The following is a 21,727-nucleotide window of genomic DNA, read 5'->3' as shown; positions in this document are numbered from 1 at the left end:
AAAAGACCAAATCAGTAAAGAAAATTTTACTTTCCAAGACCAGAATCAAGAGAAGCATGAAAAGAACTAAGGATATATATCATAAAAGGATTCATTTGGGAAACTTCTTAATTTTTGAAAATGATTTGTGAATATTGATACTGTTTTGTTTTGTTTTTTAAGTTTGATAGAATTGTCTTGAGAATCTATCAGGACCAGTGATTCTTTTTTCTTTGGTAGTTCCCTTACAACTAAATTTATTTCCTAGTTTGTTATTGGGTTATTTAAGATCTTCAGTTAGTCTTCTGATAGTTTGGGTATTATATATTTTTGAAGGTATTCCTCTAATTTTTTGGGGTTTTAGATGTGCCAGCATATAACTGTATATAATGTCCTGGTTATTAATCTTTATTTCTTTTGGTGTAGCTGTGGTTTTTCCTTGTTCATTTTCTATTTCATTGATTCGTTTTTCTGATCTCTTTTTAAAAATATAGATTAGATAATGGTTTATTAATTTTCTCAGTATTTTCAAAAAGCTAGCTTTTAGTTTTGCTTATCATTTCTATGGGATTTTTATTTCTAATATGTCTATATTTTACCTTTAAATTTTAATATCTTTTCTTTTGTGATTATTTATTTTTTTATTTACTGGGTTTCTATTTTATTTTTGAACATACATATTCGTTAGTTTATTTTGTATTTTTCTATTTTGTTTAACGTATATTGGTAAAGATATTTTTCTCCCAAGGACTGCTTTAGCTGCATCTTAGAAATTTTGGTATGTTTTTTCATCATGATCATTTTGTTTACATTTCTATTGATTATTTTTAGGATTTATTCTTTGATTTACTTATTATTTAGGATTTAATTTTCAAGACTCCATTTTGGTTTGTATTTTTTGTTTGTGGTTCCTGAACAAATGACTTTTTATTATGTTATAGTCTATAAAAATAGACTAGCTATTTCTGCCTTTTTATATTTGTTTTTAATATCTATATGCCCTTATACATGATCAATTTTTGTAAAAGCTTTTTGTGATACTAGGGAGTATGTATATTGTTTTACATTACCATTTAGAAAATGCCAAAACTCTTTAACTTCTAAATTTCTCTAGCAGTTTTTTAAGTTCCATATTTTCCCTTATGATTGTCTTTCTGTTAGACTTACCTAAAACTGATAGAGGGCTCCCATCACCATTCTGTTACTATCTATGTCTTCTTGTAGCTTCGATTTTCTTTACAAATTTGGATGATAAGTCATTTGGAGTGAATAAATGTATTATTGAGAGTGAAAAAAAAGAAATAATAAACATGAGACTTCAGAGAGATCTGAAAGGACTTATCTGAACTATGCTGAGTGAAGTGAGCAAAGCCAGGAGAATATTGTACATATTAACAGCCACAGTGTATGAGGACTGTTTCTGATAAACTTAACCCTTCACAGCAATGCAAGGACCTAAAACATTTCCAAAGGATTCATGATACAAAATGACATCCACATCCAGAGAAAGAACTAAGGAATCAGAATGCAGAATGAAGCGTGCAATTTTCTCTTAAAAAAAAAAAAAAAGAGTTTTCGGGCCAGTTAAGGGATGAAAGAGACTCGTTTTCCGGGGGGTGTGTGTGTGTGTGTGAAGATCAATTTCCAATGTTTAAGGACAAAAAAACCTTTGTCAGGTAAAACAAAGCAATTACTGTTCTATTTCTTAATAAAGAATTCTGCTTTCAGTAAAAAAATAAAATGTCTATAGATCAATAAATTTGAGATGGAGAATTAAGAAAACATCATTAGATTTGAAAATTAAAATATGCTTGGTAATTTTGGGAGAAGCAACTTCAGGTGAATAATAAGATTGGAAGACAGACAAGAGAAAAAAACAAAAAAGAATGTAAGAGTATGGATAGCCTCTTCAAGGAAGGAGCCATGAAAGGAAGGAGAGAAAAAGGATGAGAGGTAGCAAGAGCGAATGGATCAAGTGAGGTCTTTTTGGAGTTGAGGGATGACTATGGGGATGGTTTTGACAGCAGAGAAATAGTGAAATGTTACAGTTGAAACTGCCTAAAATTATACTGCTTTGGCTCAGAAGGAAGTAGGTTCTCCCTCACTGGAGATCTTAAAGCAACGGTTCAATGACCAAACACTTATAGGATCTATTCTAACAGAAATTCTTTTTAGGAGATGGAATGAACTTAGGAACCAGTGAAGGTCCTTCAAAATACAAAATTCTTTGATTAAGCATGAACTGCAACAGCAACAGACAAGTTGATCACATTTTCTTCATACAATTGATGCTACTTTCCTCCCAATTTGATCTCTGATGCCCTGATCCTTCAAGCTGTATTCTGCTTCCCCTCCCAAGATTCTTGGTTCCAATTTCTCCACAACTGTGAATCCCATATCTGCGACCCTACATATGTTGGCATTTTTCTCATTAACGATATACTGATTCAGTAACAATACCATTGGCTGCCTCCTAATCCTTTTGGCCAATCTGAATGTTAGAGTTTTACTTTCATTCAGTACAATGAATGGGTCAGAAAGGAAGTTGATAAGCATTTATTAAATGCATATTATGTGCTAGACACTGTCTTAAATGCTTTAAAAATATCTCAGAATGACCTTGGAAGTAATGTGCTAATATTACCTTCATTTTGCAAATGAGAAAATTGAGAAAACAAAGTTTAAGTGATTTATTCTAGGTCACATAACTAATAAGTGTCTGGATCCGTATTTTAACTTCCCAACTCTGGGCCCAATCCCCTCTGTACTCTGCCAGCTGGCTGCCATTACCAGGAAGATCCAGGACTGTGTGCTGAGACTGATTTCTCAGAAACAGTTCTTAGGTTCTAATTCCTTATTAATTAGAACATAAAAGGCAGAATCAGTTGGTTCATTCTGTCTAGAACATGAAATATATTCATAGATAAGGATGGATTTATTGGATCATGTTTGGTTTGAACCAAAAACAAAGGTTATATTTCATGACACCACTAGGGCAGGAAAGTCTTTTCTTCTTTCATAAATTTCATTATGATAAGAAAGTTTGAACTCTCTAAATAATGAAATGGTATCCTTCCCTTTTATTCTCTCTCCTTTTCTTTCTACATACAATTGTAATGGGAATTTGTCAACTTGTGAAATAATCAGGTAAAGACTCTTGTGTAACAGTCTTGTAAGATGAGTTGAGTCTGAGTTATAGACCTCTTGTTCAAGAAATAACCCTAAAGCATTAAATCTAGAAGGGAGCATAGGCCTTAGTTTCCTCATCTGGAACATGGGGATAAAAATAACACCTCCCGGGGTGTTTTGAGAAATAAAATGAGTTCATAGTTGTAAAGTGCTTAGCAAACCTTAGATTGCTATGTAAATTTTTGTTATTATGAATCAGTTATTGGTATGGGAAGAGGTGAATAGTTATCTAGGTAAAATAGTCAGATAATAGAGAGATAATACAGGAATGATAACCCTCCACTCATTAGGATAATCAGTAGCTGTTTACCACAGGTGAGTGAGCACAAAGTGAATGAGAACTGAGTTATCCATATGTAGGTTGGTTGGCATCATTGTTTCTCCACCTAATTTCAAACTATATCTTGATCACAACCTAACCCCAAGTACAGTAGCCATAGATTAATCCTTCACCTCAACAAAACTGGTCTCTAACTGTGGTACCTAAATCATCTGTAGGCTAGGGATAGAGACCAGACTTTTGATTTCATCATTACAGGGAAATCCTGGATGAAGAAACTAAATCTACCAATGTGTATAGAATATCACCTTATCTACAATGCACAGCCTTAGTGATTTGCTTAGGGCACTGAGAGGTTACGTCACACAATGTGTATCAGATAGCCAGGTTTGAAGTCAGGCTTCAGGGTTTTAAGGATAACTCTCCCCTATACTAATCTAGATCATTAAAAAATGGTCCCCTATTCTTGGCCATAGACTGAGATCTAATGGAGACACTAGAAATATCTTTAGGTTCTTAACAGATGGATTCCTGTCACTATTGACAAACTAGACTCTATCCCTGACAAGTTCATGTAATCAAAGAAAGAACTAGGTAAGAGACTGGGGGTGGCTCAATGAAGCTGATTCTTAGCCCTTGATATATAGGACAGATATGTGATCAGGGGCATCCTCTGTCTTTCATGTTATAAGGGGTAACACACCAGATCTTTCCTGATTGCCAGAATCTACCTACAATAAGTACCTGCAATAAGAATCTACCTGCAATACGTACCTGGTTCTGGGCAGGACTAGACCTCCACAACCCATGCAAATATACTCCTACTCCTTTCATTGAAGAGTTCAAGAGGAAAAAAAAACCTGCCCTTCACAGTTTCTTTCATTTCTCCTGAGTAAATTATTTTAAATGATATTTTCCATCTTTTGTCACATGTGTCTATAGAATCACTGCCATGTGATGACTAGAAAAATGTGGAAGCTACAGGGTTAAGGTGGGTGATGAGAAAAAATGTAGATCCTTGAGGTTATGGCCATGGAAGTAAAAAGAGTAACAATTTCAACAACTCTAGGAACCTTTCTCCCTTGTGGGTGACTGGAGGGAATTCCTGTGCCTCTGTGCCCAAATTTCATTTTAAAAGTCTCAGAGCTCTGAGATCATTACCGCAGAGATTCTCATGTCTAACCACTCCCTGCAGAGTCCACCACAAGTGGACCAATCCCTAGAGGTCAGCAAGGTTAGAAGAAGCTCTTCTTCTTTAGATAAGAGAGGATAAGATGAACTCATACAAATGTTGAGCGGGGCTATAGTGCCCAATCTTTGAGAGAGGATCTGGGACCTCAGCTGAAGTCAGTGAGTTTGCCCCAAGAGAAAGAGTGTGGAATAGTGGACAGCTCCCATAGACGCAGGACAATGATACACTGTAGAGTCAGGGATATGTGCTCTATGAAATTTGGCTCATTGCTTTTGCTTTTATGTTGTTCACAATTACTAAATGTGTAACTTGGGCAAGTCATTTAACTCTTCAGTATCAGTGTCTTCATTCATAAAATAGGGAGGATAATGTCTATAGTATCTGAAAAAAACAGGTTTGTTGGGAGCATCTTCAAAAGTGAACTTGAGTGAATTCTTATGGTGACAAACTTTCAGGTTAACCATTTGGAGTGTAGTGAAATTACATAAAGACAAGCTAGGAGCACTATCAAGGTAAATCAAATCTATCCAGACAGGAAATTAGTCACATGGTAGTAATAATGAAGACCAATTTGACCCAGATTAGGAGGCAGACAGAATTTAAAGAGTTTTGAATAGACATGCCTCTGTTCAGCAAAATGAGCCTTGCTCATTCTAAGTTCAAGCACCTTTTTCTAGCCATATTCCCCAAGAAGTCTCTTTTATTTCTACTTCCAATCTGCTTCTGCTTCAATTGAGGCTGAGATTCCCTGCCCTAGGCTCCTGAAAAAGCCCTTTGTCCCCCTTATCCGTGTGTAGTTTACTTTATTTTCCCCTTATTTCTCTTGCTGTCTTCTGCCTCCCATTCTTCGATGACTGGGATCTTTCTTTGGCAATTCAAATACTTTTGTTTCTCCTGGGGAAGTCAAAGCTGCTAGCCTTATTCGCCCCTCAACAACTATAGAGAAATGTAGGATCTTAGATTAGCTGCCTTCATCACTTAAAAATGACCTTTCAACTACTAGCTGACATTTAGGGTAATGATGATGAAAATAATGATTATAATAATAGTGATACTGCTGATGAAATCCACCTGAAATGTGACTGCCCATGTGACTTTAGATCTAAAGAATTTAAGATATCTTTTCATTCAGATGTTTTAAACTGTGAACTTAATAGTTATTAAAAGAGACCACATAGGCCTTCAAATGTCCAAAGTATTCTTCCTATGTTATTTCTGAAATAGAATAGGCGAGATCTCTAGAACAAGACACACATTTTTATAAATACATGACTGCTATGTTCTTTTGTTTTACTTCATCATACTTTTGTTTTCGTGGGTTACTACATTGAAGGGACCTTGTAGAGGTAAATGATGGGAGGACATAGAGGAAAAGTTCAAACTGAGCATTTGATATTATACTTACCAAGCTGAAAAGAAGGGACTTCTATTTTATAAGAGGGACTGAGTTAGTGAATAGTGATGATAAAAAAAAAAATATTCAGCCCCTTCATTGAAGTGACCTTTTACAGGTCACACAGCAAGTCTTTATCAAATCTAAGCTGAGACCATAGAAGTCTTGTCTCCCACTTCTTTGCACTAAGCCAAATTGTTCTTTCTGAATTCATGAACATTAAGACAATAGATGATGAGCATGGCAGGGGGCAAACTCAAACAAAAATGGTGTTCAAAGGTTTACACAGAACAAGGAATACAGACTTATTCAGAGAATGAAAGTCATGGAATATCATGAATATCATGAAGAGAGGGAAATATATTTGCAAGAAGACAGAAATTCAATGCAATTTAAAAATTGAGTGGTTAATATATGTCAAGTATTTTACCAAGCACTGAGGATATGAGACAAAAAAAAATAATCTTACCCACAAGAAGTTTACATTCATCTATACAACTAATTAAAATCACAATGTTTATACAAAAATAATATAAAATAATTTCAACCAAAAGAGAGAGCTAATAACTAGTGGATGAAGAGCAAATCGGGGGAAGCCAAAGGAAGCTAGGCATTATATGAGGCAAAGTAGAGGAAGGAATGTATTCCAGGGTGGAGAAAGTATGTCTTGACCTCAAGGTATGTTCTCCTACATTGCCATTTTTTGAAAGCTATCTAGTTTTTAAAAATATCCATGAATCTTGGATCTGAATAGCTGTCTTGGAAGAGCTGATAAGAAGACCTCCTTCCACTTTAGATATGGTGTCTGCTCATTTGCTCTTCCTCCTTTTGGCAACAGAGGATCGAGTATATCAAGACCATGTACAGATACTCTTCCATGTGCTCCAGAATTTTGCTTTGCATGCTTAATAGCTTTGTCTCCTTGGTGGGGAGTTCCTGAAAACAGTGAGTAATACTGTTTACCTCTTCTTTCATAAAAGATGCAATTGCCTGGCCAGTTCTCCTGGGTGTAGGTATGTGGACTTTACCAAACTATAGTAAACAGTTTTATGTTTGCAAGAGCAATATTATGAAAGTGATGTTCTTCTGATCACTACGACTTCAGTTCTTTTACTTGCTACAAAGTGAACTAAGATTACTTGGTTGCATTTGTGTAGGCCTACTGGACTTGCCCTCTGTGCTTGTGTATGTAACATGAAGAATTGAAATGAAGAACAGACTTCCAAGTTTTTTTTTTTAATATAAAAATATCTGCTTAAAAAATTCAAACGATAAAAATACATTGACAATAACAGAGATATCAAGTTGCAATAGGGAATAATGGATAGACTCTTGAGCTTAAAATTAGAAAGATATGTTTTCCAATGCCTCTACAGACTCTTACTAGTTGTGTAGCCCTGGGAAAATCACATAACCCATTACTTTTAGGGTAATTATACATAAAATGAGGCTAGTAATAACTGTAATACCAACTGTGGAGCAGTGTTTGAAAATAGAAATGGAATAAATTACTACAAAGACCTTAAAACACCAAGTAAGTGTTATATTTTCTCACTTATTCCCCAAGGTTGTTATATCTATTCTAAATTGAGAGTCATAATTTCAAGAAAGAAGAAAACCATTCCATTCTATCTCAGTCAGACAATATTTGTATTAATATGTTTATTTTGAATCATTACATTTTATCAGAAACACTAACAAGCAGAAGTGCTCAGAGAAGAATGAGCATGTATGAAAGAGTTGGAAGCCATGAAGCATGGGGATCAATTAAAGAAAATAAAAATTACTAGAGATTCAATTTTGTATACTGGATGGAGAACTGACTCCAGAATCAGGAAAAAGCTGAGTTATTGCCCAATCTATGACCAATATGTACTGGGTATACATGGACAAATCACTTAACCCCTTAGTGGCCCAGAGGACTCTTTAAAACTATAAGTAGCAGAGAATGCCAGTTGGCATGGGTAGAGTCATTGAATGATTCTTAACAATTGTTTAAAAACAGAAGATAAAATTTAGAGCAGGATTGAAGTACATATAAAACAAACACCTGAGTATGTTTTTCCTCCAGATTCCCAGGGTTCAACAACTTTTTAAAAAAAATTTGCTTAGAATCATAACATCTTAAAGTTAGAAGGGACTTCAGAAGTCACTGGGTCCAGCCTCCTACCCAAGAAAAGAATACCTCCTACAGCTTTCCTTCCATGACTTAATGTAACCTCTGTTAGAAGCTAGGTAGTATAGCAGATTGAGCAGTGGGCCTAGAGTCAGGAAGAAGAACTGAGAGAAAATATGGCACTGTTTGCCTCAGTTTCATCAACTGTAAGATGGGAATAATAATGTCTACCTTGCACAATTCTTGTGGTGATCAAATGAGATAATTTTTGTCATGTGTTTAGCACAATGGCTGGCACTTAGTAGGCGCTATGTAAATACTTATTGCCCATCTCTACTCAAAGATTCCAAATGAAAAGGGGTTCAGATTCCCCATTCCATTTCACAGAATTACTGAAACTCAGAATTAGAAGTGACCTCAGAGGAATGATATATACTAAGTCTGATTAAGGGAAATCCACTCCTATCTGAGTCAACCTCTTCCAATTTTAGATATTTTTAATGATTAGGAAGTAGTTAATTTTGACATACCTGCAACTGCCTCTTTATAATGTCAATACATTGTTCCTTTTTCTTCCAGGTAACAACAAAACAAAACAAAACAAAAAAAACCACACACAACCCTTCAACATAAACAAAAACCTTTTTTCTCATGTGTCATAAATTCATAAATTCTCATGTGCCCTAATAACATTCTGCCTAAATTCTTTTGGTTACTAAGCAGCTTATCAAATTCTTTAACATATGTTGTGTTCAGAACTGAAGTTATTCTGGAGATGATCTGATTGAGGAAAAGTATAGCTAATATTACTTTTCTATTACTGGATACTCTGACTCTCCTAATGCATCTTAAAATCACTTTAGATTTTGTGGCCACTGTGGCTTATGTTTGATTCAATACAGATCTTTTCCAATAAAATCTTCAGTTTTTTTTTTTCCAGACAAATTATGGCCTAGCTGTGCTTCACTATTTTTGTGTTTAGAGAGTTGATTTTTTTTTAAATCAGTTGAAAAACTTAATACTTATCCCTACTAAAATGTATATTTATTAATGTTACTAAATATAGATGAGTGTGTTCCAGGAAGGTAAAGGGATTTGTACAACGGTCACAGAGGGAGTAAACACTGGACATAAGATTTAAACCCAGGCTCTCTACCCCTCATTCCGCTGTACCATTGCCTCTCCAAAATCACAGGTGGGATGGATAATTGAGCCAAATAGATGTCTCATTGACTCTTCCAGATCACACACTTTCCTATCTCCCTCTGTACTTTCCTCCCTACTCATCCTCCCTATGTTGTTATATGATTTCTTCTCTTTCTTTCCCATGTCCCAGAAAACAAAGACACCTATAATGCTATATTAAATAACTTATATATAGTCTAGAGTGAAGGAGTTAATAGTGCTCCTTTACTCTGTTTTGATTATTTGAATAATTATGGCCAATTCTGGACATCACCTTTTTGAAAGCACAAAGGGAGAGGGGAGAAATAAAAAGGTGGTAATCAGGATTGGAGTCCATGCCATGGCCTTTTGCCTTGCAAAGTTAAGTCAAGAAGCATCTATTAAAAGTTGTGCTCTGTGCTAGGTTCTGTGCTAAGCGTTGGGAGTACAAATGAAGAAAGAAAATCTCTGAACTCAAGGAGCATATATTTTAATTGATGAGTGCAATACAGAAAAGGGAGCTGGAAGGAGTGGGCTGGAATTGAAGGGACACAGAGTGGGGAAATGGTAGAGAGAATATAGCCTGGGGAAGAACGAATATTATTGTGACCTGAATGTGCCCTTAAAGTGAAGTTTGTGGGGAGAAGCAACCAACAAAAGAGAAGATGTCTAGATTAAGAGAGTGCTTGAAATGTGCAAAGCTCACTAGCAGTCAGTCAACTGACTAGAATTTATTAACTGCCCACTTCTGTGACAGATAGATAGATGGTAGAAATTCTTAGATTATAGAAGAGAAGCCTTAGGAGTACATGAAAGTTGTTTTTAAATGTGTGAAAAGTTATCTCTTGAAAGAATGTAAGGATTATTGTGTTTGGTTCTAGCCAACAAAAACCCAGTAAGCTGGAGCTAATGGAAAGGAAATTTCAACTCAGGATTTTCTAACAATTAGAATTTTGCAAAAAGAAACTAAATCATCTTGTCATATAAAGGGCTTCTAAATCCTAAAAGTAGGTAAGTGAAAGCCTTATGATCATTGGTTGGGAGTACTGTAGGTGGGAGTTCTTTTTGAGCAGAGATTAAAATGGAAGGTTTTCAAGCTTTTATGATCTTAATGTTATCTCACGTTATAGGAGAAAAGGTTTTTATTATGTAAAAAAGAGAAAGGGCCATTCACAGAGAAGGGTAAGATATAAAAGAGAGGAGTTGGCATTTATCACAGTTACCATATGTATAATAAATATATTCATACATAAGTATTCATATATTTGTATGAATATATGTAGTCAATATAAGTAGTTGCTATAGTCTCCCAATTCACTTCAAATGAGTCAAGTGGATCAAAGCCATCAATACTTGGCAAATAATGAGACTCCATTACACCAGGATTTCTTTACCTGGTGGTCTGAAGACTCTGTGTGTATGTGTGTCTGTGTGTGTGTTTGTGTGTATACAAACACACAAATATATATGTGTGTGTGTGTGTGTGTGTGTGTGTGTGTGTATATATATATATATATATATATATATATATATATATATATATGATTGATAGTTTTATTTTAATATAAATGGTTTCTTTTGGACAATCTTATGTGTATTTCTATGTATTAAAAATCTTTTGAAAAGATCTCACCAGACTTCCCAAGGAATTCATGATATACAAAAAAGGGTAAGAATTTCTCCATTAAACTATTGCTCAAAAGTTTCTCTGTGTCTTTGAGACTTCCCTGAGTCTTCTGGCTCCCTCCAGAAGTATTCATTTGGGATAACTTGGGATTTCATTAATCTCCAAATGGAGTTGTTTAGGTGCAGAGTGGATCACACCTTCCCTTTGCTTTATGTCAGGACTGTGGAAAATTGTGGTGCGTCAGTCATTTATCATAACTCCTGGTCAGGATGTCATCTTCCAATGAAACCAGCCCTCTTCCTGAATTTTTTCTACTTTTGGGGATCCCAGGGCTAAAAGCTTACCACATCTGGATTGCCTTCCCTTTTTGTATTGTGTATCTGACTGCAGTTGTGGGCAACATCACTATTATGCTTGTGATCAAGACAGAACAGAGCCTTCACCAGCCAATGTTTTATTTCTTGGCCCTTCTTTCCTTTATTGACCTAGGACTATCCACATCCACTATCCCCAAGATGCTTGGAATCTTCTGGTTCGACCTCAGGGAAATCAGCTTTGCAGGATGCCTCACCCAAATGTTCTTTATTCACACCTACACTGGCATGGAGTCACTGGTGTTGTTAGCCATGGCCATTGACCGTTTTGTGGCTATCTGTTACCCACTGAGATATACCACTATCCTCACCAACAAGGTGGTGGTTATCATGGCTTCAGTGGTGGTTGGGAGGCCAGCTATTCTTGCCTTTCCTTTCTCCTTCCTCCTTAAAAGGTTGCCGTTCTGTGGTCATTATATCATGCCCCACACCTACTGTGAACATATGGGCATTGCTCAGCTAGCCTGTGCTAGCATCAAGGTAAACATTATCTATGGCTTATTCACTATTGCCACCCTCATCTCTGACTTGATCCTCATTGCCCTTTCCTATGTCCAGATACTCCGAGCTGTCTTCCACCTCCCCTCCAGGGATGCACGACTGAAGGCCCTCAGCACCTGTGGCTCCCATGTCTGTGTCATTCTGGCCTTCTATACACCTGCATTTTTCTCCTTCATGACCCACCGGTTTGGCCATAATGTCCCTCGCTATATCCACATCCTCCTGGCCAATCTCTATGTGGTCATCCCTCCAGCCCTTAATCCTGTCATTTATGGAGTCAGGACTAAACAGATACAGGAACGGGTGCTACGGGTATTTATTCAGAAAGAATAACCAACATATTCTCATTTGCCAATGAGGCAAATATTGTGGGATCATCCCTCAGAATGAAAGCAGCTCACTTATCAAACCTGTTTACTCAGCAGTATGATAGGAAAAAGGCTCATCATTGGAAGAGAGTGAGCTGAGCTACTCTCACTATGTTCCTCTAATTTAGCCAAATGATTCATTTACAGTACCTGTCTTTCCACAGCCTTCCTGTCTATACCCATTCTGCCTAATATTTCCCCTGTGTTATAAGAGAAGACCCTCATTTGGATGATTAATAAAGGGCATTGCTAATTCCCTCAGTGGTTGCAGGGGCAATTGACTCTCACTCCTACAGTTAAATTTCTGGTTTGAGTCAAATATATGTTTCTGTTCTTAAGGGAGAGATGAAGTACTCAGTACCTAGCTTGGGAAAAGGCCCATCCCTATTGGGTTCTTGGGCTCTTTGACCTTACCCTAATTATTGCTATCACCATTTTAAGGATTTGGTGGTGGAAAAGTTTTAGGAAGACAACCCTGTCTCATGATCACCTGTTCCCCTCTGCAGCAATGCTAACAGCACACTCTTAGGCCAGTTGGCATGAATACACCAAGATTGGATAGAAAATATATTTTACACAAAGATTCGGTAGAGTCAAGTAGGACCTAGTTTAAGAATTTAGTCTCAGAGTCACCTCAGTTCTGGTTCTTAATACAGTGAAAGCTATTTGCCCTCTTGTCTAGAACACAGTCATTTCCTTGGAGTCATGTTTTAGATGTGAGAGGTCTTCATTCTCTTCCTATTTGTGCTCTGTGAGATACATTACTTTAAATCCGATTCATTTCAAGAAGAATTTATCAAAATGGAAGACTGCTATTTTCGTTTTTGTTCTATTTTTATTAATAGGACTATTTTAAGTATTAGACACTCGCTCCTGTCAAGACCTGGGGTCCAACTCCAGATCCAGGATTAGAAGCACCTCAAAATACAATTGTTCTCTATTATATTGAGGAATAAATTTAAAATCATCTGTTTTGAATTTGACAGTCTAAACAACCTCAATTTTTTGTGATTTACAATTCTCATACTTTTTATACTCAAATCTCTTCCAGGAACTCTTGCAATCCTATTTGCTGTTGTTCATGCGTGACAATCCATCTCTTGTTTCTGGTTTTTTACTTTGGTTTTACCATAGGCCTGGAATGTTCTGTCTCCCTTTCTTCACATCTCAGCAACTCTGGTATCTTTCAATATTCAGTTCAAATGCCATATTTTGCAAAAGGCCTTCTCAATCCCCATGGTCACTTGAGCCTTCCCTTCAATTGTCATTTTCATTCCACTTTGTAATTTTTTGGTACTCACCTTTTTATTTACTTCTATGATGTCTCCTCTGTTCATATGTAAGCTTCTTGAGGTCAGAGAAGGTTTGTCTTTGTTTTTGTCCTTCTTTGTCTCCCCAACACTTAGCACAGTGTGTGGTACATAGTATATCCTTAATAAAAATGTGTTGCTGGATTAAAAATTCTTAATTATTACTAATAATGTTATTATTAATAGTATTAAAATTATTATTATTGTTACTACTACAGTAGAGAACAAATACTAAAGGAATAGATTGAGTAGATTTCCCTTCTTTATCAGTCAGTCATCAATATATCCTGTGGGCATACTGTGTGTAGACATCAGGGATTTACTTGAATCAATGACAGGCATGTGACCCTCAATAAATTCACTATTGTACTAGGAGAGCCACACACACAAAATCGCTTCATGAGATTTTATTGAAATTTTAAACATGCAGTTTGTCTTCTCTCAAAAGGAAAATAATTCTCCCTTTCCCATATATCTATGAGATTCTCCTCACTAGCCATATCTGAGTGTGATTGAAGGGAAGAGAGAGGGCAGATGTGAAGATATAGGAAAGCATTCCTAATTAAGGATGCCAAACCAAGCCTCCTGACATAGACATCCATACATAAATGACATCAGAAAGGAGTCAATTCTCATAACCCAAAAGATGTTTTACGAATTTTCCCTGCTTTTATTTCATAAGACCCTACCCCTGAGCTTTTATGTTCCCTACACTATTAAGCAGCTGAAGATTATGAAGCAAAACTGGAAGAATGTCTTGCCTTAGAAACTGAAAATATTTGTGAGATTGTGTCTCTACATGTACATACATATATACATGGGTATATATGTATTAACTTTGTGTATGTACAGATGTGAATATATCTGTGTATGTCTGGCAGTCAAGGGTTATATATGCATCTATATTTATAGACATATATATGTTCATATATGTATTCATAAAGTCATCCATTTAGCACTTAAAGGTAATACACATACATATAAAACACATATTTAAATACACACATGTATTTATATATACATATATACTCATAACCCTTATTAAATGCCAAACAGATGACAATATACACACACTTATTTGGATTTCAGTTTCTACGCAGGAATATTTCCCTACTTTTGCTTCATAAGTGCATGTATATATAAATGTGTATATTATATACACACGTGTATATATGTGTGTACATGCAAAGAGATGTATTTTCACTTACCAATCCAAGGATATATCCCTACGTTTGTTTCATATAATGCATAAAAACACATATATAGATGCACATGTGCATGTGTATATACGTATACACACATACATATGTGTGTTTATGTGTATGTCTATATATCTATATATACATATTTGTGAATATGTACTCATATTCACTTTTTTGTCATTTAAGAGTTCCAAACACTCAGTACTCAAAGGATGTGTTGAACTGAGTAATCAACCCTTAATCTTGATAGCGTATACATTTCTTTTCTTGTTCACTTTAGACTTCACATCAGAGCTACAACTAGTTTAAGTAAGCCAGAGTGGTTTTGTTTGTTTATTTGTTTTTAGGTACCAAATATTCAGAAGAAATTCAGAGTCAATTTCTTTGACTCATGTGCCCAAAGACTGCAGGCCTTCTCTATTATAGAATGTCAGTTCTTTAAGTCCAATGGGGCTGTTAAGTCACTTGACTTGCGGATCTCAGCCGCATTGTTTCCCCTTTTATAGCAACCTTAGTTGTATCCCTTCCAGTTCCTATCCTCCTTTGACTTTCCTTTTCATCTATAACCTTCTTCTAGTGTTAACAAACTACCCTTAATTCTAGGTCTCCTCACATTCTTTCCTTCTTGCAGAACTCAGTAAAATTTAATTTTCCCTTGAAGATAACATATCTCTTGATTTTCTTTACAAGGCTGTTTTCTGCTTTTATATCTTCTGACTGAAAGGGCCAGGAAGAAGTCTTGAATACTTCTTGTTCCCTACTGCCTCTTTCAGATCCTCTTAGCACCATAACACCTCCCTTATTCAGCAACCACTTCTCCAAAATTCATCCCATCTTTTTCAGGGTCATCTTCTTGTCACTTAGGGTTGTCCAGATAACTCTTTCCTCTAACTCCAATAAATTCAGTACCTGGCTCATGATGTCTCTATTTGAATATTCTTGTCTCTAAGTATTTCAACCTCTTTGATGCTTATAGCCTCTCTGTCTCTTGATATTAAACCACTTAACTCATTTGAGGTATTTTTTGGAAAAAGATAATGGAACAGTTTGTCATTTCTTTCTCCAGTTCATTTTATAGATGAAAAACTGAGGCAAACAGGACTAAGTAAGTGACTTGCCCAGTCATACAGATGTTAAGTATCTGAGGCCAGATTTGAAGTCATGAGGATAGGTCCTCTTGATTCCAACACAGTGCTACTGTGTCACCTCACTGCCCCACTTAGTACTTTTTTAATCATGCACATTCCCTTATACAATGCTCAGTAAAATTTGCCCCATAGGCTAGTATTCCAAGTTACATCTCCACTTTGCTGTAGTTGGAATTAGCTCAAACCCTTCTGACATTATTTGCTGTCCTGTGAAATGATTTCTACTGTCTCAATGTACAAGCATTTCTCTTTCTCCTAGGCATTGGTTGATTGTTTTGAGTTTTTCAGAGAGGTGACCTTAATTTTAATAGTTCCTTGACACTATCAGAAAAACAACAAGAAGAACAAAAACTTTCCTCTGACAATACAATGGAGTTAATCCAAAAATTACTCTACCTTTTTCTTTCCATTTTTTCCCATCCCTACAATGGTTTTTGATGGCAGGTCCTTAAGCACAATGTTGATTCTACCTCCAAACCAGCAATGGTGAGTTGTTAACCAGTGTCTGTTTGTGGTAGGTATTGGAGATTAAGTCTACTTTTGTTAGATTTTAAACACTAAACTGAATAAAAACAAAGATGACATCTGTCAAATTAACAGATGACACTAAGCTGAGAGAGCTAATGCAATCAATAAGAGTATCTAAAAAGATAAGAGTTGAGTACTTAGCTAAATTTGGTAAGATTAAATTACATTGGGATAAATATGAAAGTATTACTCTTGGTTTCAAAAACATGTACTTCATAAGTACAAGATGGGGGAGGCATGGTTAGATAGCAGTTTGTCTGAAAAAATTCTGGGTATTTTACAGGATTCCAAGCTCACCTTGAGCTATCAGTTCTCATATGGCAAGCTCTTCAGACCTCTCACCATATTGCTTAATCACTTCTGCATGTGCTTTAGCTTGTTAATGTTTTTTTTTTTTTTTTCCTATAATGTGCTCTAAAGAAAGTATAATTCTATGTTTGGGATGTAATCAGGATAGAGCGTAAGGGAACTTCCTCACTCTGAATGCTGTGTGCTTAATGCAGTTCAAAATAGAATTAGGTCTTTTGGCTGCCATGTAATACTGTTGAATCAAATTAAAAACGCCCAAGTCTTTTTCACATGACTACTGTGTAGACATTTGTTGTTGATCTTCAGGGATTTTTCAGCCATGTATGAGTCCTCAGGACCACATTTACAGTTTTCTTGGCAAAGATATTGAAATGGTTTGCCATTTCCTTCTGCAGCTTCATTTTACAAATGAGCAAAGTGGAAGCTAACAAGATTAAGTGGCTTCCCCAGGGTCACAAAGCTAGTAAATATCTGAGGCCAAATTTGTACTGATGAAAGATGACTCTTCCTGACTCTAGGGCTGTTACTCTCTACACTGCACCACCAAGCTGCCAATTGTCTAGATATGCCTCCATGCTATATTTGTGAAACTAATTTTTAACCCATTGTTAGATCCTCATATTTTTCCATAATATATAATACCTTAAACCCTTCAGTTCATTATTCTAGTATGCCAAGATATTTTTAGATCCTGATCCTGCCACATAATGCATTAATTATCCATGGCATCCTTCTAATCATTTACAAATATGAAAAGTATGCTATCTATATTTTTATGCAGAACATTATTTAAAATGTGAACAGTATAGGACCAAATTTATTGGACCAAGCACTGATGCTTAGGCCCCTCCACTACAGAGTTATTTTACTTGTTAATGGCTATTCTTTGAATTCAATCATTCAACCCCTTCCAAATCTGCTGAAATGTTTTATTATCTAGTCTATAATTTTCCATGTAACTCATAAGGGGGACACGAAAAGTTTTAAAATGTTTTGCTGAATTTTCATTAACTGTATCTATAACATTTGCCTGTGATGAAAAATAAATGCAGCTATGGAAGGAACATCTGTTGTGATAAAGTCCTGCTGAATTTTAAATATCTTCAATACCCTATCATAAAATATGTTCGCAATTCTCCTGTTCTCTTGGATAAATACTACACTTCTTTCATTGATGGCATGGTCTTCTTGGAATTTTGATTGCTCTCACCTGGACAAACTCCTTTCTATCAACATTCTTTTTAACATTGCATTATTGAATTCACATGAACCGAGACACAGCTGGGACCCGGATGGTTTTGAATCCCATGTCCTCTACTTTTTGAATGAATGGATAAATAAATGAATGAATGAAAATTTTTAATTAAGTGCTTATGACTTACCAAACATTAGGTTAGCACTTGGGTGAAAGATAGAAAAGCAAAACAGTCTGTGTTCTAGAGGGACTTCCATTTGTTATGGCAAAATAATATGTATGGAAGAGTGGTTGCCAGCGAAGATGTGTAAAAAGTCATATGGATCCTTTTTCTTTTTCACAACAGGTTTGCAACCAGAACACAGGTGTTGTGAAAACCATTGCTAAACTTCCACAAAAATGGGCAAGGAAAAGACTCACATTAACATTGTCGTCATTGGACATGTAGATTCTGGCAAGTCCACTGCTACTGGCCACCTCATCTACAAATGTGGTGGAATTGATAAGAGAACTATTGAGAAGTTCAAGAAGGAGGCTGCTGAGATGGGAAAGGGCTTCTTTAAATATGCCTAGGTCTTGGATAAAATGAAGGCTGAACGTGAGCATGGTATCACTATTGATATCTCCCTGTGGAAATTTGAGAACAGCAAGTACTATGTGACCATTATTGATGCTCCAGGACACAGAGATTTCATCAAGAACATGATTACAGGCACATCTCAGGCGGACTGTGCTGTCCTGATTGCTGCTGCTGGTGTTGGTGAATTTGAGGCTGGCATCTCTAAGAATGGGCAGACCCATGAGCATGCCCTTCTGTCCTATGCACTAGGTGTAAAACAACTGATTGTTGGAGTAAAAAAAAATGTATTCCACCGAGCCCCACTACAGCCAGAAAGATACGAGGAAATTGTCAAGGAAGCCAGTACCTATATTAAGAAAATTGGCTACAACCCTGATACAGTAGCTTTTGTGTCAATTTCAGGTTGGAATGGTGACAACATGCTGGAGCCTAGCTCTAATATGTCCTGGTTCAAGGGATGGAAAGTCACTCATAAGGATGGCAATGCTAATGGAACTACACTGCTTGAAGCCTTGGATTGAATTCTGCCACCAACTCGTCCAACTGACAAACCCCTTCGTCTACCCCTCTAAGATGTCTACAAGATTGGCGGTATTGGTACTGTACCTGTTGGCTGAGTGGAAACTGGTGTTCTAAAACCAAGCATGGTGGTCACCTTCTCCCCAGTCAATGTTATAACTGAAGTTAAGTCTGTCGAAATGCACCATGAAACTTTGAGTGAGGCTCTGCCAGGGGATAATGTTGGTTTTAATGTCAAGAACGTCTCTGTCAAAGATGTCCGTCGTGGTAATGTGGCTGGTGATAGCAAGAATGACCCTCCTATGGAAGCAGCTGGTTTCACTGCACAGGTTATTATCCTGAACCCTCCAGGCCAAATCAGGGCTGGCTACGCACCTGTTCTGGATTGTCACACTGCTCACATTGCTTGCAAGTTTGCTGAACTGAAGGAGAAGATTGATCGTCATTCTGGTAAGAAGCTGGAAGATGGCCCTAAATTCCTGAAATCTGGTGATGCTGCCATCGTTGACATGGTTCCAGGCAAGCCAATGTGTGTGGAGAGTTTCTCTGATTATCCTCCTCTGGGTTGTTTTGCTGTTCGTGATATGAGGCAGACTGTTGCAGTTGGTGTCATCAAAGCAGTTGACAAGAAGGCTGCTGGAACTGGCAAGGTCACAAAATCTGCCCAGAAGGGCCAGAAGGCTAAATGAATATTCTGTACATCTCCCACCCCAGTCTTAATCAGTGGTGGAAGAACGGTTTCAGAACTGTTTGTCTCAATTGGCCATTTAAATTTAATAGTAAAAGACTGGTTAATGCTTACAATGCATCATAAAAGCTTCAGGAGGAAAGGAATGTTTTTGTGGACCATTTGTTTCATAGCAGTTTTAAGTTATTAGTTTTTAAAATCAGTAATTTTTAAATGGAAACAACTTGACAAAAAATCTGTCACAGAATTTTGAGACCATTAAAGCAGTTTAATGCAAAAAAAAAAAAAGTCATATGGATGATGAGTACCACCATAGGCAGTGAAATTGATTGACATCCTTTTTCTAGTAGCAAGAATAGTATTAATTTGATTACATTTGCAAACCTAGAAAGCCACACAAGGGGAGGGACAGGGAAATAATGTGTACACATGATAGATAACAAGAAAATGGTATGGGTAGATTGAAAAAGAGAATCGGGGCTGGCTAAATAGCACATTATGTGAAATACCAATCAGGACAGGGCTACCAAAAGCAGGAGTTCCAGGGTAGGAGCTGAGGTTAAATGCCCTAGAGTATGACCTCTATAGGTACAGTAGTCCAGAGGGTACAATAGGAGGCAGAGGAGATGGCAAAAATTTGCTCAGGAAGGAATCATTGAGCTTGGTCAACTTGTATCATTTCTCTGGGTCTTACTGTCTTTATTTGTAAAACTAAAGGGTTCTCGGTTCCAAAGAATAGAAGGTGAAATACATACTACCTATCTAGGCAGAAATGTGGGAAACTAAACACCCAAAATATTGCATATCTTATTTAGTGTCAGCTCTTGTATCACTATACCAACTCCAACTCTCAATGGGTTGAGTACCCAGAGTTTGGATCCCTATACTTCTCCTCAATAGTCTAGAAGTAACCCTGAATGGCTGGGGATGATTTCATGAGCCCTCATATGGTGTATTTCCCTCTTTTCAATTGTTGATATGACCCCAGTACTGTGCAACCAACCACATAACATCAATTAGCATTTTCAGAAGAACATTAGGACAGAAGAAAAAGAACTCCCCACACTCTCCTTTATGACCCCAAAGGACTAGGGATTAAAGCTGCTACAAAATATTCCTTCCACCAAGTTCATTTCTGCCTCAGTACCAGCCATCGGAAGAGCCACTCCTGTACTTGCAGCAATTGTACCCCAGCCCCTGGATAGATTTGCTGCTGGGCTAGCTCCTCCTCAGACTTGGTGACTGCTGATGTGAGTTCCAGTTGATAAGGGGACCTTTAAAGAATCTTCTGACTTATCAAAGCTCATTAGGATAAAGCCTGGTCTACTCTGTTTAGTATATTCTTTCACCTAAGAGCAGGAAACATGGCATAGACAAAAGAAGCAGTGGAAACATTTTCACAGACACATGCCAGCTGGTTGTGAAGATATAGCAATATGTAATAGGTAGCAGACTGTGGCTGCTTCCAACAATGACAATTACCTCTCTCATACTTCCACTCTAGATTTCTGAGTCACCAGTTTAAGCTTTTTTCATACATACTCAGTCCTTAAAATTTTACTGTTTTTTTCATAGATTTTTAAATTTTTTTTGACAGCCAACAAAATAATAAACCAATGCCTGATGAGCAATGTTTTTGGGTTTCTGAGTAAATGCTCACGCTGACAATTTAATAATCATCTCTCTGATGCTGGTTTGAGCTTGTTCCAAAATACCCCTGCCCCCAATCAGTGTGTAGTAAGTACATACCAACTGAGCTTAGTCTGCCTTACATCAGACAACTCTTATTTCTTCTGAACTATCTCCAGAAGAAACAATCCAATCCTTGAGTGCCCAAACTTACTTTATCCATTTGGGAGCTACTGACTACTTTCCTTCTCTGCTTCATCTCCATCTCTGTGCCTTTCCATTGAGTATTCCATGTGTATAAATCATGTCAGTGTCTTACTCTTCCTTTAAAACACTGTTCACTACCATCTGCTGCCAGAAGTCTCTTATGCTCCCCAAATGACAATGATGTCCTTCCCAAAGTACCTTATACTTAACTATTTTGTGCAAATTTATA

General features: G+C 36.7%; 1 protein-coding gene and 1 pseudogene across 1 annotated transcript; both read left to right on the top strand.

Moving 5' to 3' along the window:
* The window catches only part of LOC140504850 (elongation factor 1-alpha 1 pseudogene), a 59,139-nt pseudogene extending 39,197 nt beyond the window's left edge, over positions 1–19,942 (top strand).
* On the top strand, positions 11,155–12,148 carry LOC140508775 (olfactory receptor 52E4-like). The gene has a single exon (XM_072616649.1). It carries the CDS (start codon positions 11,210–11,212, stop codon positions 12,146–12,148), a length of 939 nt encoding a protein of 312 aa, XP_072472750.1. The 5' UTR covers positions 11,155–11,209.
* Positions 19,943–21,727: the final 1,785 nt, after the last annotated feature.

Source organism: Notamacropus eugenii, chromosome 5 (assembly GCF_028372415.1).
Source record: "Notamacropus eugenii isolate mMacEug1 chromosome 5, mMacEug1.pri_v2, whole genome shotgun sequence".
NCBI lineage: Eukaryota > Metazoa > Chordata > Mammalia > Diprotodontia > Macropodidae > Notamacropus > Notamacropus eugenii.
Note: the sequence above shows the minus strand (reverse complement) of the source record. Positions and strands in the feature narration are given on the sequence as shown.